Here is a 16,176-nt window from a genome sequence, read left to right on the forward strand (position 1 = left end):
CGCAGCAAAACAGGATGGCTTTAAAGAGGCTCTGTCACCACATTATAAGTTTCCTATATTATACATGATGTGATCGGCGCTGTAATGTAGATTACAGCAGTGTTTTTTATTTAGAAAAATTATCACTTTTGACGGAGTTATGACCTACAGTGAAGGAAATAAGTATTTGATCCCTTGCTGATTTTGTAAGTTTGTCCACTGTCAAAGACATGAACAGTCTAGAATTTTTAGGCTAGGTTAATTTTACCAGTGAGCGATAGATTATATAAAAAAAATAAAAAAAAATCACATTGTCAAAATTATATTTATTTATTTGCATTGTGCACAGAGAAATAACTATTTGATCCCTTTGGCAAACAAAACTTAATACTTGGTGGCAAAACCCTTGTTGGCAAGCACAGCAGTCAGACATTTTTAGTAGTTGATGATGAGGTTTGCACACATGTTAGATGGAATTTTTGCCCACTCCTCTTTGCAGATCATCTGTAAATCATTAAGATTTCGAGGCTGTCGCTTGGCAACTCGGATCTTCAGCTCCCTCCATAAGTTTTCGATGGGATTAAGGTCTGGAGACTGGCTAGGCCACTCCATGACCTTAATGTGCTTCTTTTTGAGCCACTCCTTTGTTGCCTTGGCTGTATGTTTTGGGTAATTGTCGTGCTGGAAGACCCAGCCACGAGCCATTTTTAATGTCCTGGTGGAGGGAAGGAGGTTGTCACTCAGGATTTGACGGTACATGGCTCCATCCATTCTCCCATTGATGCTGTGAAGTAGTCCTGTGCCCTTAGCAGAGAAACACCCCCAAAAGATAATGTTTCCACCTCCATGCTTGACAGTGGGGACGGTGTTCTTTGGGTCATAGGCAGCATTTCTCTTCCTCCAAAAACGGCGAGTTGAGTTAATGCCAAGGAGCTAAATTTTCGTCTCATCTGACCACAGCACCTTCTCCCAATCACTCTCAGAATCATCCAGATGTTCATTTGCAAACTTCAGACGGGCCTGTACATGTGCCTTTTTGAGCAGGGGGACCTTGCGGGCACTGCAGGATTTTAATCCATTACGGCGTAATGTGTTACCAATGGTTTTCTTGGTTACTGTGGTCCCAGCTGCCTTGAGATCATTAACAAGTTCCCCCCGTGTCATTTTCGGCTGAGCTCTCACCTTCCTCAGGATCAAGGATACCCCACGAGGTTAGATTTTGCATGGAGCCCCAGATCGATGTCGATTGACAGTCATTTTGTATGTCTGTAAAGGATCTGCCAGGCACTGCTTCGGGGTTAACTCCCAGAATTAATCAGTCAACACCTGAGTGTACATCCCTGAGACAGACACCAGCTTCCTCCACTCAGGCTGGCAGGCTTAGGAGTGGGAGAGCCTATCGCAACCTGGCCAGACTCAGCTAGCTCCCGCCCTCGGTCTATTTAAGCCTGCTCTTCCTGTCCATCTGTGCTTGTGACTTCTTTCCTTGAGGTTTCCTGGCCCAGCTACAGCTCCTGCTACTTTTTGATCCGGCTCCATACAGACCCCGGCTTACCGACTACTCTTCTGCTTTTCGCTTTGTACCTCGCACTCTCCTGGCTTGACTCGGCTCGTTCACTACTCTGTTGCTCACGGTGTTTCCGCGAGCAACTGCCCATTTCCCTTGCTTGTATTCCCTTGTTTGTTTGTCGTGTTTGTCATGCACTTACTGAGCGCAGGGACCGCCGCCCAGTTGTACCCCGTCGCCTAGGGCGGGTCGTTGCAAGTAGGCAGGGACAGAGTGGCGGGTAGATTAGGGCTCACTTGTCCGTTTCCCTACCCCCCCCCCACCATTACAAATTCACAAGCCGTATACCTAGTCTACCCTGGTCCCTGACACCATTATGGAACCCCGTGAAACCCTGGCTCAGCAAATGCAGGGTCTCTCCCTACAGGTCCAGGCCCTGGCTCAGAGGGTCAACCAGCCTGATGCTACCTTGGTAGTTCCCCTCACCGCACCCCTTGAACCCCACCTCAAGTTGCCCGACCGGTTCTCAGGTGACCGGAGGGCTTTTCTCTCCTTTCGGGAGAGTTGTAGGCTTTACTTTCGCTTAAAGCCTCACTCCTCAGGTTCTGAGAGCCAGCGGGTGGGTATAATTATGTCCCGGCTCCAGGAAGGGCCCCAAGAGTGGGCCTTCTCCTTGGCTCCTGGCGCCCCTGAACTTTCCTCCGTTGATTGTTTCTTTTCTGCCCTCGGACTTATTTATGACGAGACTGACAGAACTGCCTTTGCCGAGAGTCAGCTGGTGACCTTACGTCAGGGTAAGAGACCTGTTGAGGAGTATTGCTCTGACTTTAGGAAGTGGTGCGTAGCTTCTCGGTGGAATGACCCTGCCTTAAGGTGCCAGTTTAGGTTGGGTCTGTCGAATGCCCTGAAAGACCTGCTAGTTAGTTATCCCTCTTCTGACTCCTTAGACCAGGTTATGGCTTTAGTGGTACGACTTGACCGACGTCTCAGGGAACGACAACGTGAACGTTTATGTGTTTTTTCCTCCGACTCCCCCATGATGCCTCCCGAAGTCCCGTTGCTTCGTTTCTCCCCTAAAGACTCAGAAATACCTATGCAACTCGGGGCCTCCGTGTCCCCTCAACAACGTAGAGAATTCCGCAGGAAGAATGGTCTCTGCTTCTACTGTGGGGATGTCAAGCATCAAGTAAACAACTGTCCCAAGCGTAAGAATGCTGTCAGAGAGCTCCCGCGTCTAAGTGATCATCGGGGAGGTCACTTGGGCGCACAGGTATTTCCCGTAAATATGAAACGTACTAAGATATTGCTTCCCTTTCAGGTCTCTTTTGGTGGTAGGTCTGCTACCGGCAGTGCCTTCGTGGATTCAGGGTCCTCTACTAATATCATGTCTGTGGAATTTGCTATGTCTCTCGCTATGCCTCTGATTGATTTGCCTAAACCTGTTCCGGTAGTGGGTATCGACTCCACTCCTCTTGCTAATGGTTATTTTACACAGCATACCCCTGTTTTTGAACTCCTTGTTGGCTCCATGCATTTGGAGCAATGCTCTGTACTATTGATGCAGGGATTATCGTACGATTTGGTTCTAGGTCTTCCCTGGTTGCAGTTGCATAATCCTACGTTTGACTGGAATACTGGGGAGCTAACCAAATGGGGTAATGAATGTTGTACGTCATGTTTTTCTGTTAATTCTATTTCTCCCCCTAAGGAGGTGAATACGCTACCCGAGTTTGTTCAGGACTTCGCTGATGTTTTCTCTAAAGAGGCCTCCGAAGTATTACCGCCTCATAGAGAATACGATTGCGCTATCGAATTGGTACCAGGAGCTAAGCTTCCTAAGGGTAGGATATTTAACCTTTCTTGTCCCGAACGTGAAGCCATGAGGGAGTATATCCAGGAATCCCTGGCCAAGGGTTACATTCGTCCCTCTTCTTCTCCGGTAGGTGCTGGCTTCTTCTTCGTAGGGAAGAAGGATGGGGGTCTTAGGCCATGCATTGACTACCGTGGCCTGAATAAGGTCACGGTAAGGAACCAGTATCCCCTTCCTTTGATTCCTGATCTCTTTAATCAGGTTCAGGGGGCCCAATGGTTCTCTAAATTGGACCTACGGGGGGCGTATAACCTTATTCGCATCAAAGAGGGGGATGAGTGGAAGACTGCGTTTAACACGCCCGAAGGCCATTTCGAATACCTCGTCATGCCCTTTGGGTTGTGCAATGCCCCTGCGGTCTTCCAGAACTTCATAAATGAGATTTTGAGAAATTACCTGGGGATATTTCTTGTAGTGTACCTTGATGACATATTGGTGTTTTCCAGGGACTGGTCCTCCCACATAGAGCATGTCAGGAAAGTGCTCCAGGTCCTTCGAGAAAACAAACTGTTTGCCAAAATCGAAAAATGTGTATTTGGGGTACAGGAGATACCATTTTTAGGTCAAATCCTCACTCCTCATGATTTCCGCATGGACCCTGCCAAGGTTCAGGCTGTGGCTGAATGGGTCCAACCTGCCTCCCTGAAAGCGCTACAGTGTTTTTTGGGGTTCGCTAACTATTACAGGAGATTTATTGCTAACTTCTCGGTCGTCGCTAAGCCTCTTACGGACCTCACTCGCAAGGGTGCTGATGTCCTCCATTGGCCCCCTGAGGCCGTCCAGGCTTTTGAGACCCTCAAGAAGTGCTTTATCTCGGCCCCCGTGCTGGTTCAGCCCAACCAAAGGGAGCCATTTATTGTGGAGGTTGACGCGTCCGAGGTGGGAGTGGGGGCCGTCTTGTCCCAGGGTACCAGCTCCCTCACCCATCTCCGCCCCTGTGCTTACTTTTCTAGGAAGTTTTCGCCCACGGAGTGTAACTATGATATTGGCAACCGCGAACTTTTAGCCATTAAATGGGCATTTGAAGAGTGGCGCCACTTCCTGGAGGGGGCTAGGCACCAGGTAACGGTCCTTACCGACCACAAGAATCTGGTTTTCCTAGAATCTGCCCGGAGGCTAAACCCGAGACAAGCTCGATGGGCGTTGTTTTTTACCAGATTCAATTTTTTGGTTACCTATAGGGCCGGGTCTAAAAATATTAAGGCGGATGCACTGTCGCGTAGCTTCATGGCCAGCCCTCCTTCGGAGGAAGATCCTGTTTGTATTTTGCCTCCAGGTATAGTCATTTCCTCTATCGAGTCCGATTTAGTCTCTGAAATTGCTGCTGATCAAGGTTCAGCTCCTGGGAACCTTCCTGAGAACAAGCTGTTTGTTCCCCTGCAATTCCGGCTAAGGGTACTTAGGGAAAATCACGACTCCGCACTATCTGGCCATCCAGGCATCCTGGGTACCAAACACCTCATTACCAGAAATTATTGGTGGCCTGGTTTGCCTAAAGACGTTAAGGCCTACGTCGCCGCCTGTGAGGTTTGTGCCAGGTCCAAGACTCCCAGGTCCCGACCAGCGGGCTTACTGCGTTCGTTGCCCATTCCCCAGAGACCTTGGACACATATCTCCATGGATTTTATCACCGATTTGCCTCCATCCCAAGGCAAGTCGGTGGTGTGGGTGGTGGTAGACCGCTTCAGTAAAATGTGCCACTTTGTGCCCCTCAAGAAACTACCCAACGCCAAGACGTTGGCTACCTTGTTTATCAAACACATCCTGCGTCTCCATGGGGTCCCCGTCAATATTGTTTCTGACAGAGGGGTACAATTTGTTTCATTGTTTTGGAGAGCCTTCTGTAATAAGTTGGGGATTGATCTGTCCTTCTCCTCTGCTTTCCATCCCGAAACCAATGGCCAAACGGAGAGGACTAATCAGTCTCTAGAACAATACTTAAGATGTTTTGTCTCTGACTGTCAATTTGATTGGGTTTCTTTCATTCCCCTCGCCGAATTTTCCCTTAATAACCGGGTCAGTAACTCGTCAGGGGTCTCTCCCTTTTTCTGTAATTTTGGGTTTAATCCACGGTTCTCCTCCGTTTCACCTGGTTGTTCCAACAATCCCGAGGTGGAGGTCGTTCATCGGGATCTGTGCACAGTCTGGGCCCAGGTTCAGAAGAACCTAGAGGCGTCCCAGAGCATACAGAAGGCTCAGGCCGATAGAAGACGTTCTGCTAACCCCCTGTTTGTGGTCGGGGATCTGGTGTGGTTGTCATCCAGGAACTTGCGTCTCAAGGTTCCGTCCAAAAAGTTTGCTCCCCGGTTTATTGGGCCGTATAAGGTCATTGAGGTCCTCAGTCCTGTCTCTTTCCGGCTGGAGTTACCCCCGTCTTTTCGTATACACAACGTGTTTCATGCCTCCCTCCTGAAACGCTGCTCCCCGTCCTTGGCCCCCTCGAGGAAACCTCCTGTTCCCGTCCTCACCCCTGAGGGGGTGGAATTTGAGGTGGCCAGGATCGTGGACAGCAAGATGGTCCAAGGCTCCCTCCAGTACCTGGTCCATTGGAGAGGATACGGGCCCGAGGAGAGGACTTGGGTACCCGCCCGGGATGTTCACGCTGGGGTATTGATCAGGAGGTTCCACCTGCGTTTCCCCAGTAAGCCAGGTCCACTTAGAAAGGGTCCGGTGGCCCCTCATAAAAGGGGGGGTACTGTAAAGGATCTGCCAGGCACTGCTTCGGGGTTAACTCCCAGAATTAATCAGTCAACACCTGAGTGTACATCCCTGAGACAGACACCAGCTTCCTCCACTCAGGCTGGCAGGCTTAGGAGTGGGAGAGCCTATCGCAACCTGGCCAGACTCAGCTAGCTCCCGCCCTCGGTCTATTTAAGCCTGCTCTTCCTGTCCATCTGTGCTTGTGACTTCTTTCCTTGAGGTTTCCTGGCCCAGCTACAGCTCCTGCTACTTTTTGATCCGGCTCCATACAGACCCCGGCTTACCGACTACTCTTCTGCTTTTCGCTTTGTACCTCGCACTCTCCTGGCTTGACTCGGCTCGTTCACTACTCTGTTGCTCACGGTGTTTCCGCGAGCAACTGCCCATTTCCCTTGCTTGTATTCCCTTGTTTGTTTGTCGTGTTTGTCATGCACTTACTGAGCGCAGGGACCGCCGCCCAGTTGTACCCCGTCGCCTAGGGCGGGTCGTTGCAAGTAGGCAGGGACAGAGTGGCGGGTAGATTAGGGCTCACTTGTCCGTTTCCCTACCCCCCCCACCATTACAATGTCTTCCATTTTCTTACTATTGCACCAGCAGTTGTCTCCTTCTCACCCAGCATCTTACTTATGGTTTTGTAGCCCATTCCAGCCTTGTGCAGGTCTATGATCTTGTCCCTGACATCCTTAGAAAGCTCTTTGGTCTTGCCCATGTTGTAGAGGTTAGAGTCAGACTGATTAATTGAGTCTGTGGACAGGAGTCTTTTATACAGGTGACCATGTAAGACAGCTGTCTTTAATGCAGGCACCAAGTTGATTTGGAGCGTGTAACTGGTCTGGAGGAGGCTGAACTATTAATGGTTGGTAGGGGATCAAATACTTATTTCTCTGTGCACAATGCAAATAAATATATATAATTTTGACAATGTGATTTTCTTTTTTTTTTTTTTTTTATATAATCTATCTCTCACTGGTAAAATTAACCTAGCCTAAAACTTCTAGACTGTTCATGACTTTGACAGTGGGCAAACTTACAAAATCAGCAAGGGATCAAATACTTATTTCCTCCACTGTATATTAGCTTATGCTAATGAGTTTCTCAATGGACAACTGGACGTGTTTTACTATATGGCCAAGTGGGCGTTGTGGAGAGAAGTGTATGATGCTGACCAATCAGCGTCATACACTTCTCTCCATTCATTTATACAGCACATAGAGATAAAGCTATATCGCTATGTGCTGCCACATAAACACACAATAAGTGTTTTTGGACTTTGCAAAGGCATTTGACACTGTCCCTCATAGACATCTAATGGGTAAATTAAGGACTATAGGTTTAGAAAGTATAGTTTGTAATTGGATTGAGAATTGGCTCAAGGACCGTATCTAGAGAGTTGTGGTCAATGATTCCTACTCTGAATGGTCCCCATTTATAAGTGGTGTACCCCAGGGTTCAGTGCTGGGACCACTATTATTCAACTTATTTATTAATGATATAGAGGATGGGATTAATAGCACTATTTCTATTTTTGCAGATGACACCAAGCTATGCAATATAGTTCAGACTATGGAAGATGTTTGTGAATTGCAGGCAGATTTAAACAAACTAAGTGTTTGGGCGTCCACTTGGCAGATGAAGTTTAATGTAGATAAATGTAAAGTTATGCATCTGGGTACGAAAAACCTGCAAGCATCATATGTCCTAGGGGGAGCTACACTGGGGGAGTCAATTGTTGAGAAGGATCTGGGTGTACTTGTAAATCATAAACTAAATTTCAGCATGCAGTGTCAATCAGCTGCTTCAAAGGCCAGCAAAATATTGTCGTGTATCAAAAGAGGCATGGACTCGCGGGACAGGGATGTAATATTACGACTTTACAAAGCATTAGTGAGGCCTCATCTAGAATATGCAGTCCAGTTCTGGGCTCCAGTTCATAGAAAGGATGCCCTGGAGTTGGAAAAAATACAAAGAAGAGCAACGAAGCTAATAAGGGGCATGGAGAATCTAAGTTATGAGGAAAGATTAAAAGAACTAAACCTATTTAGCCTTGAGAAAAGACGACTAAGGGGGGGACATGATTAACTTATATAAATATATGAATGGTGCATACAAAAAATATGGTGAAATCCTGTTCCATGTAAAACCCCCTCAAAAAACAAGGGGGCACTCCCTCTGTCTGGAGAAAAAAAGGTTCAACCTGCAGAGGCGACAAGCCTTCTTTACTGTGAGAACTGTGAATCTATGGAATAGCCTACCGCAGGAGCTGGTCGCAGCAGGGACAGTAGATGGCTTTAAAAAAGGCTTAGATAATTTCCTAGAACAAAAAAATATTAACTGCTATGTGTAGAAATTTTTTACTTCCCCTTTCCCATCCCACTTCCCCTTTCCCATCCCTTGGTTGAACTTGATGGACATGTGTCTTTTTTCAACCGTACAAACTATGTAACTATGTAACTATGTAATAACATTACTGCAGTGTCATGACAATGAATATACATTACCTCCAGCCAGGACGGGATATGTATTCAGAATCCTGACCACTTCTCTGTGATTTACAGCACAGCAGGCGTTGTCTCACGGGATTACGCTGTAAGCTGTCATTTACAGCGAGATCTCGCTGTGCTGTGCTGTAAATCACAGAGAAGGGCAGAGAAGTGGTCAGGATTCTGCAACCAGTCTAGTGAACTTGCAATAGTAACTGCAGCTAGAATAAGTGGTAAAAAAATATATTACTATTTGAAACAAGCATATAAGCAAGTGTGGGAGCTTGAAAATGTGCATTGGTCTAAAGTGAGGAGTGTGTTAAAGAGGCTCTGTCACCAGATTTTGCAACCCCTATCTCCTATTGCAGCAGATCGGCGCTGCAATGTAGATAAGAGTAACATTTTTGTTTTGTTTTAAACGAGCATTTTTGGCCAAGTTATGACCATTTTTATATTTATGTAAATGAGGCTTTCTAAAGTACAACTGGGCGTGTTTAAAGTAAAATTACAACTGGGCGTGTATTATGTGCGTACATCTGGGCGTTTTTACTTCTTTTACTAGCTGGGCAGGTAAATCGATGTAGCTACTTACCTGCAAACGCTGATGCTGCTGCAGAATCAACTGTAGCCTCTGGTGCCGATGTGTCCTCGCTCGTCCGACACGATGCAGGACCTGGGGCAGGAAGTGAGTGACGTCACAGCGTGATCTCTCGAGAACACGCTGTGTCTGTGCACTGCCAGAAGCTGGGTGTTAACGAAGAGAAGTGGATGATGCTGATTCGTCAGCATCATACACTCCTATTCACAATGCCCAGCTAGTAAAAGAAGTAAAAACGCCCAGATGTACGCACACCATACACGCCCAGTTGTACTTTTACTTTAAACACGCCCAGTTGTACTTTAGAAAGCCTCATTTACATAAATATAAAAATGGTCATAACTTGGCCAAAAATGCTCGTTTTAAAAAAGAAAAACGTTACTCTTATCTACATTGCAGCGCCGATCTGCTGCAATAGGAGATAGGGGTTGCAAAATCTGGTGACAGAGCCTCTTTAAGTGTGATTTGGAATTTGGAAGGAGTTGTTACAGATGTGTCCACCCTTAGCTTTACTTGAATTTAGTTAAGTAGTCCAAATTCTCTTGAAACAAATTCAATGCAATATCGCAACATGCTAGCAAAACTCTTGACAAACCGCAATTCCGATTACAACTAATGGGTTGCCACACATAGACACATAGAAAGCATAGACATCATGTTTTTATTCAAAGCTTGTAATCTCGCTCCACATACCTCAGGGTATGTTGAGAACAGAGGAAATGTAAGAAAGGACACATCTGTTTTAGTTTACTGCTATTTGTTGTTTGTAATTGCATTTTTTTCCCCAAAACTTGTACTGTGCTGTTCATTGAATCTTGCTGTTGTAGATCACCATTGATCACAATGAACTCCACAAGTGTCAATGGTACCCAATGGTACCCAATTTTCATCTTGTGCCATGTTTGCTTTCCTTAAACATCCATTTGAGGGAGCATACCACTATGCATGGTCTATGAAAATTGGTTATCTAGAAGCCCAAATTCTGGAACTAAATGACCAACTGTCAATACTGCGGGCAATTAAGAAGATGAGGATCTTGCTGCTCACTGAACAGGTACTCACTGGGCAGATGGTCATGGGGAAGGAAGCATGGAAATTTAGGCTGATGAGGCAGCTATCTGAGTAGCAGTTAGAAGGCGGGGTAGAGGGAAGAGTGTTAGGGAGAGAAGTTCTAAACTGGAACACACTAATATGTTTGCCAAGTTAACGAATGAGGGTGATATCAGTTCAGGTATAGCACTCCTGCAGCAGGACACTTCCTCTAGCAACCACAGGAAATACTACTTATAGTAAGAAAGAGAACGTGAGCATAGCAAACGCCAGACCGGTGATGGCTGTGAATGACTCCGTTATTAGGGGAACAGATAGAGCAATATGTCACAAAGACGGAGAATGTCAAGCAGTGTGTTGTCTTCCGGGTGCTCGGATTCGGCATATCGTGGATCTGATTGACAGGTTATTGTGAGGGGCTGGTAAAGTCCAAGCAGTCAAGGTACACATTGGCACCAATATTAAAGTTAGAGGTGGTCCTTAAAAATTATTTCAGGGACTTTAGCTAAGACCGACTTTTCTGTTGGCTGCAGACTCTTTGGTAGGAATGGGCTGTACCTGAATGGAGAGGCTGCAGTAGTGTTGGGAGGGGGGGGGGAGATGGCTAGGTGGTTGGAGGAGTCTTTAAACTAGGGTACAAGAGGAAGGCAACTACAATATAGACCTGTGGCTAAGTAATGAAAATCAGGGTATAATGGAGGTTTGGGTTTGGAATAGTTAATAGGGATAAGAGGAAAATAGACACAGAAAAACACATAAAGTGCATGTATATTAATGCCAGGAGTCTCACTAAAGAGACTGTTGATTTCGATTTGATAATGTTGGAAGAGAATTATGACATAGTGGGAAAAAGTGAGACATGGCTGGATGATAGCTATGTACTGTTAATTTCCAGGGTTCACTCTGTTCAGAAATGATAACATACAAAGCATATAAGTAAAATCCTATCTATGTATGGTCCCCCTGCGTGATGATATCACTAATCATGTGTAGTCCCTATGGCTGAAAATAAAGGGAGGGAGAAAAATTAATAAAATTCTGATAGGGGTTTGTTATAAACCTCCAAATATGGTGGAAGAAACAGAATATCTACTAAATAGGCTCTGTTCACATCTGTCACAGATTTGATGGGGAAAAATTCAGCTGCATGCAGCGCTATTTATCCTGTCAAAATAACAGATTCCTCGGAAAGCACAGCGGACAATATTTCTAAGAGTATCGCAGTGAAAATAATCTTATAACGCCATAACAGCATGGGTTTATGAGGTAACGGTACTGTCAAACTAATCTGATCAGGTTTTATGAGGATGTAACTTCTAGACTGGACCTGGGTAAGGCCTCATGCCCACTTCAGTTGTTTTCTTCAGTGTGCTATCCATATTTTAACGGATAGCACACTGACACATTAATTTCTATAGAGCCGTGCACACTTCCGTTGTTTTTTGGCGGAACCTGTGTCCATTCCGACAAAAAAAGGCCAGGCTACTCCTGTCCGTATTTGATGAAACAGTCTTGGCCATTTCATTCATTTGGTCCGTTGAAACAACAGGCTGCACATGGAAGCCATATGTGTGCGGTCCGTTTTTCACTTATCTGTCATTAGCGGTTGTACTATGGGCAATGGATGTGTGCATGAGGCCTAAAGCTGCGAATGTTGTGTATGTAGACTTTGCAAAGGGATTTGATACTATGCCACATAAAAGGTTGGTACATAAAGTGAGAATTCTGGAACTGGGGAAAAATGTATGTGATTAGGTTAACAACTGGCTCAGTAAAAGAAAAAAGAGGGTGGTTATACATAATTGAAAAATACTCAAGTTAGGTCACAGTTACCAGTGGGGTACAACAGGGGACAGTATTGGGGACTCTTTTTTTTTTTGTGTTTATGAATCATGAATGTAAGACCTTGTTGAAGTCTTACAGAAAAAAATTTCAGTATTTGCAGATGATACTAAGCTCTGTAATGTAATCAGCACAGACGAGGGTAATATAATATTACTGAGGGATTTGGGGAAGCTGGAGGTTTGGCCGGAGAAATGCAAAATCAAGCTTGATGTGGATTAGGCCTCATGTACACGGACGTGCCCGTAATCACAAGTATGGGAGCATGGCCCGTAAAAATTGAAAAGCATGACATGCTCCATAATTCCCGGCACGGTTCTACGGCACGGAGACCTATCCATAGCGGTACGGAAAGGTGTCTGTGGCCAATAGAACTGGGCGGGTCCGTAATTGCGGACCATATTGCGGTCTGCAATTATGGAGTTTTTTTTACAATCATGTGCATGGGGCCTAAATGTAAGGTTATGCGCTTGAGCTGAGAAAATAAATTGTAAAATTATGTATTAAATAATTAAAAACACTGGGTAACACTGCTACTGGAAGGGACTTGTGGATATTGTTGGAGAGTAAACTTATCTTTAACAACAAGTGACGGGCATGTACCAAGGCATGTAACCATAAAAGGCGGCATCCTTTACGTCTAAAGAAAAGACGGTTTCACCATAACCACAGACCGGGGTTCTTTACTGTGAGAGCAGTGAGACTATGGAACTCTCTTCCACACAATGTTGTGTGGGTTACTTCATTGAACAAGTTGAAGAGAAGCCTAGACGCTTTTTGAGAATTTAAAATACAAAATTTTCTTTGTATTAGTTTTCTGTAGATGGTTTGTTTATTCAGGGTTTTATTCTGTTTGCAATACTTAGAGTTGGAAATTAATTTTTCCCCCTAATAGGGGTATTTGCCTTCCTCTGTATCAACACTGTAATAATAAGTATAATAAAAATAATCATCTTTATTTATATAGCGCTAACATATTCTGCTACACTTTACAATTCAGAGGGAACATGTACAGACAATATCAGACAACACAGAGAGATAAAAACAACCAATTCAAACAAGAGGAGTGAGGACCCTGCACTTACAATTTATAACATGGTAGGATAATAGGTTGGACTTCATGGACCTGTATCTTTTTTCAACCTTATCAACTATGTAACACTGCTCCTGTGTAATTACAGTCATCAGCACACTCTCAGACGAACACCTTCCTTCAGAGCAATATGGAGGAAGCAGAAGTCTGAGATATTCGTTCCCATAACTACAACCGTGATAGTGCTATTGAAGAAAAGATGTCACTGGTGAATATTAGTATTCAGCCCTGACAGTGGATTTTCATATTTTGTTACGAATTTTGTAACATATAATAATACTAAAATTCTAAATTTTTGTTTTAATTGCCATTGTGACACTTGTATGTCTACGACATATTTTTCTCAATGTGAGAGGTTATAGGTGAGAAGCAAGGATGATTAAGGCTGAATTCACACACAATGTTTACTTGTGTTTTTAGTGGCTTTTTTTTTCAAAAATACTGCAGCCACTTGTTACTTTAAAGTGTATAGTAAAATATGACAAAGCTTACATACACAGCATTTTGGTTTGTGCCATACTTGTAGCATTTTTGGTAACAGTGGCGTTTTCTTTTCCTGGTTCTTCTTCCATAGGCTTCTCTATAGGACTTCAAAAATATCAGGAAAAATGCATGCACAAATGGTAACGGAAAAAAACCGGCATTAAATATGCACGTAAAAACCGCCATTAAAAGTGTGCATTTTAAAGCGTGTCTCATTTCTTAAATGGGGCTGAGCTGCAGTGCCAGATGCTGCCGTGGATAATAGTGGCGCTGTTTCTGTGGGAAAAAAATACCCTATTTTTGACTCACATTGAATTCACATTCACAAAACTGCTGAAAAAATAGGCAATTAACATGATACATGTGTAAAAATATTTAATACCTGCACGCAAATCATTAATACAATGTATAAAATAAAATAACTCTTCTTTTGTAAATTAAGTACAACTCAGGGGAAATGACTTCCGACCATTGGAAGGAAATTGTGATACAGCCTAATGTAGCTACAAGACAGTGGTGTTCTGCCAGGCTGCACAGAAGTAAGTGCCGTCATCCATGGGTTTAATATTTGTAATACTCAAGGTGCAAGAACTTTCTGTGGCAATTTCCAGGGATATCCTTGTCTTATATTCACTTACAGCTTCAATCTTTCCAGGTTTGTAGAACAGAAGCCATTTTATGACCTTGCTGCTATCTTGATGATACCAGTGAAGACCTTGATGTATAACATAAATGCCATCAACTCCACAAGTGAATTTAGCTGTTCTTCCCGTTGGTCGTATAAGCGACTTTAATTCCTGACCGGAAACTATACAAATAACTGACAATAAATGATTAGCATACATTAATTATTACTAGTATTCTACTACATTAATAATTCACAAATGGTTTAAATGTTGTACTGAACTGTACCTACCGGTATAAAAAATGCACACAAGTACGGTATATGCCAGCATGTTGAATGTGTTCTTGATAAATTACCTTTGTAGTTGATGTCTTATTGTTGATCTTTGAGGGATTGCTCTAGCCAATGAGGTGTTTTTTCCATTTTTTTCAATTTGGTTGTCTTGAAATTCTTTCATATTCAGCAAAACCGCAAATAACAACCACACGGCTTGGTAGAGCACCTGACTCATTCGTATTGCAAACCCACAGTGTCATTTACAAGCGTTATTCTTAAAGGAACAGTGTCATCACAAATATTTTATTAATATGTTAAAGATGTTAGTGCCTTAATATAAACGTTTATTTTCATTTGTGTGTTTGTGTTTTACTGTTTCTTTTTTTCACACTTTTTTTTCCCTATGGGGGCTGCCATTTTTTGTTCCATTTCTGTGTGTGTCGATTAACGACACACACAGACATGGAATACGGCAGCCACAGTCCCATAGGGACTGCGAACGGCTCCCGTCCCATTGACTGCCGTGTACGGCGTCTGTGTGGGAACTGCGCATGCGCCGCTCCCACACAGTCCTATTCGAAATTGGCGCCGTCCGGCGCCATTTTCCTGTGGACCGGAAGTCGCGGCCGGACAGTAATATTACTACTTCCGGTCGCGGCTTCCGGACAAGTGCACATGGAACAGCGGCAGCAAAGGGAGCGGACGGGCCGCGGCGGCAGGAGCAGGTAAGCGATTTCAATGTATGTTAGTGTTTGTGTGTGTTTACTACTGCATGTAAACCTACTACACTGTGGGTTACCTCAAAAAATGGCGACGCACAGTGTAGCAGGTTAAACCTTTCAAACCCCTCGTTTATCCCGGCACTAGCCAGGATAAAGGAGGGGGGGATGCTGAGCGCTCACTAGAGCGATAGCTTTTAACCCAATGTTGCAATGCTGCAATTTTGGGAACTAGCTCCAAACAGCTCCATCTAGTGACCAAAAATGGGTAGTATTATAAATTTGAAAAAATTTATAATATTTCCTGACTCGCGAAAAAAATAAAAAAAATTTGAACAATGTTTTATCACCCACACACTAAATGTTTAAATTTTAAAAAAAAAACATGTTTTTGGGGCGACACCATGCCTTTAACACAGATTAGTAACTTGCAAATACAACCAGAGTACTTACACACACACACACACACACACACACACACATATATATAAAGTCCACAGTCCAGCAGCACCAGTCAAAGTTGTGGATGGGTGCGCGCCCTGGGAGCTTGATCACTGCTCCAGATCCAAGTATAGTCATCCAAAGACAGGCAGCACTCCAAGTTTTAGTGAGAAAATGGCTTTTATTTAGCCCTTGTGCACAAGGGCTAAATAAAAGCCATTTTCTCACTAAAACTTGGAGTGCTGCCTGTCTTTGGACTATATATATATATATATATATATATATATATATATATATATATATGTGTGTATATATATATATACAGGGTGGGCCATTTATATGGATACACCTAAATAAAATGGGAATAGTTGCTGATATTAACTTCCTGTTTGTGGCACATTAGTATATGGGAGGGGGGAAACTTTTCAAGCTGGGTGTTGACCATGGCGGCCATTTTGAAGTCTGCCATTTTGTATCCAACTTTAGTTTTTTCAATGGGAAGAGGGTCATGTG

At 44.1% G+C, this 16,176-nt stretch overlaps 1 protein-coding gene across 1 annotated transcript in view; it reads right to left on the bottom strand.

Moving 5' to 3' along the window:
• The window catches only part of LOC142652546 (immunoglobulin kappa light chain-like), a 63,447-nt gene extending 48,889 nt beyond the window's left edge, over window positions 1–14,558 (bottom strand). The window contains exons 1-2 of the mRNA XM_075828194.1: window positions 14,519–14,558; window positions 14,125–14,422 (exon numbers count right to left, since the gene is read on the bottom strand). Coding sequence (XP_075684309.1) covers window positions 14,125–14,422; window positions 14,519–14,558 — 338 coding nt within the window. The remainder of the gene's footprint in view (window positions 1–14,124; window positions 14,423–14,518) is intronic.
• Window positions 14,559–16,176: the final 1,618 nt, after the last annotated feature.

The sequence above is a fragment of the Rhinoderma darwinii genome, chromosome 5, assembly GCF_050947455.1.
Source record: "Rhinoderma darwinii isolate aRhiDar2 chromosome 5, aRhiDar2.hap1, whole genome shotgun sequence".
Classification (NCBI taxonomy): domain Eukaryota; kingdom Metazoa; phylum Chordata; class Amphibia; order Anura; family Rhinodermatidae; genus Rhinoderma; species Rhinoderma darwinii.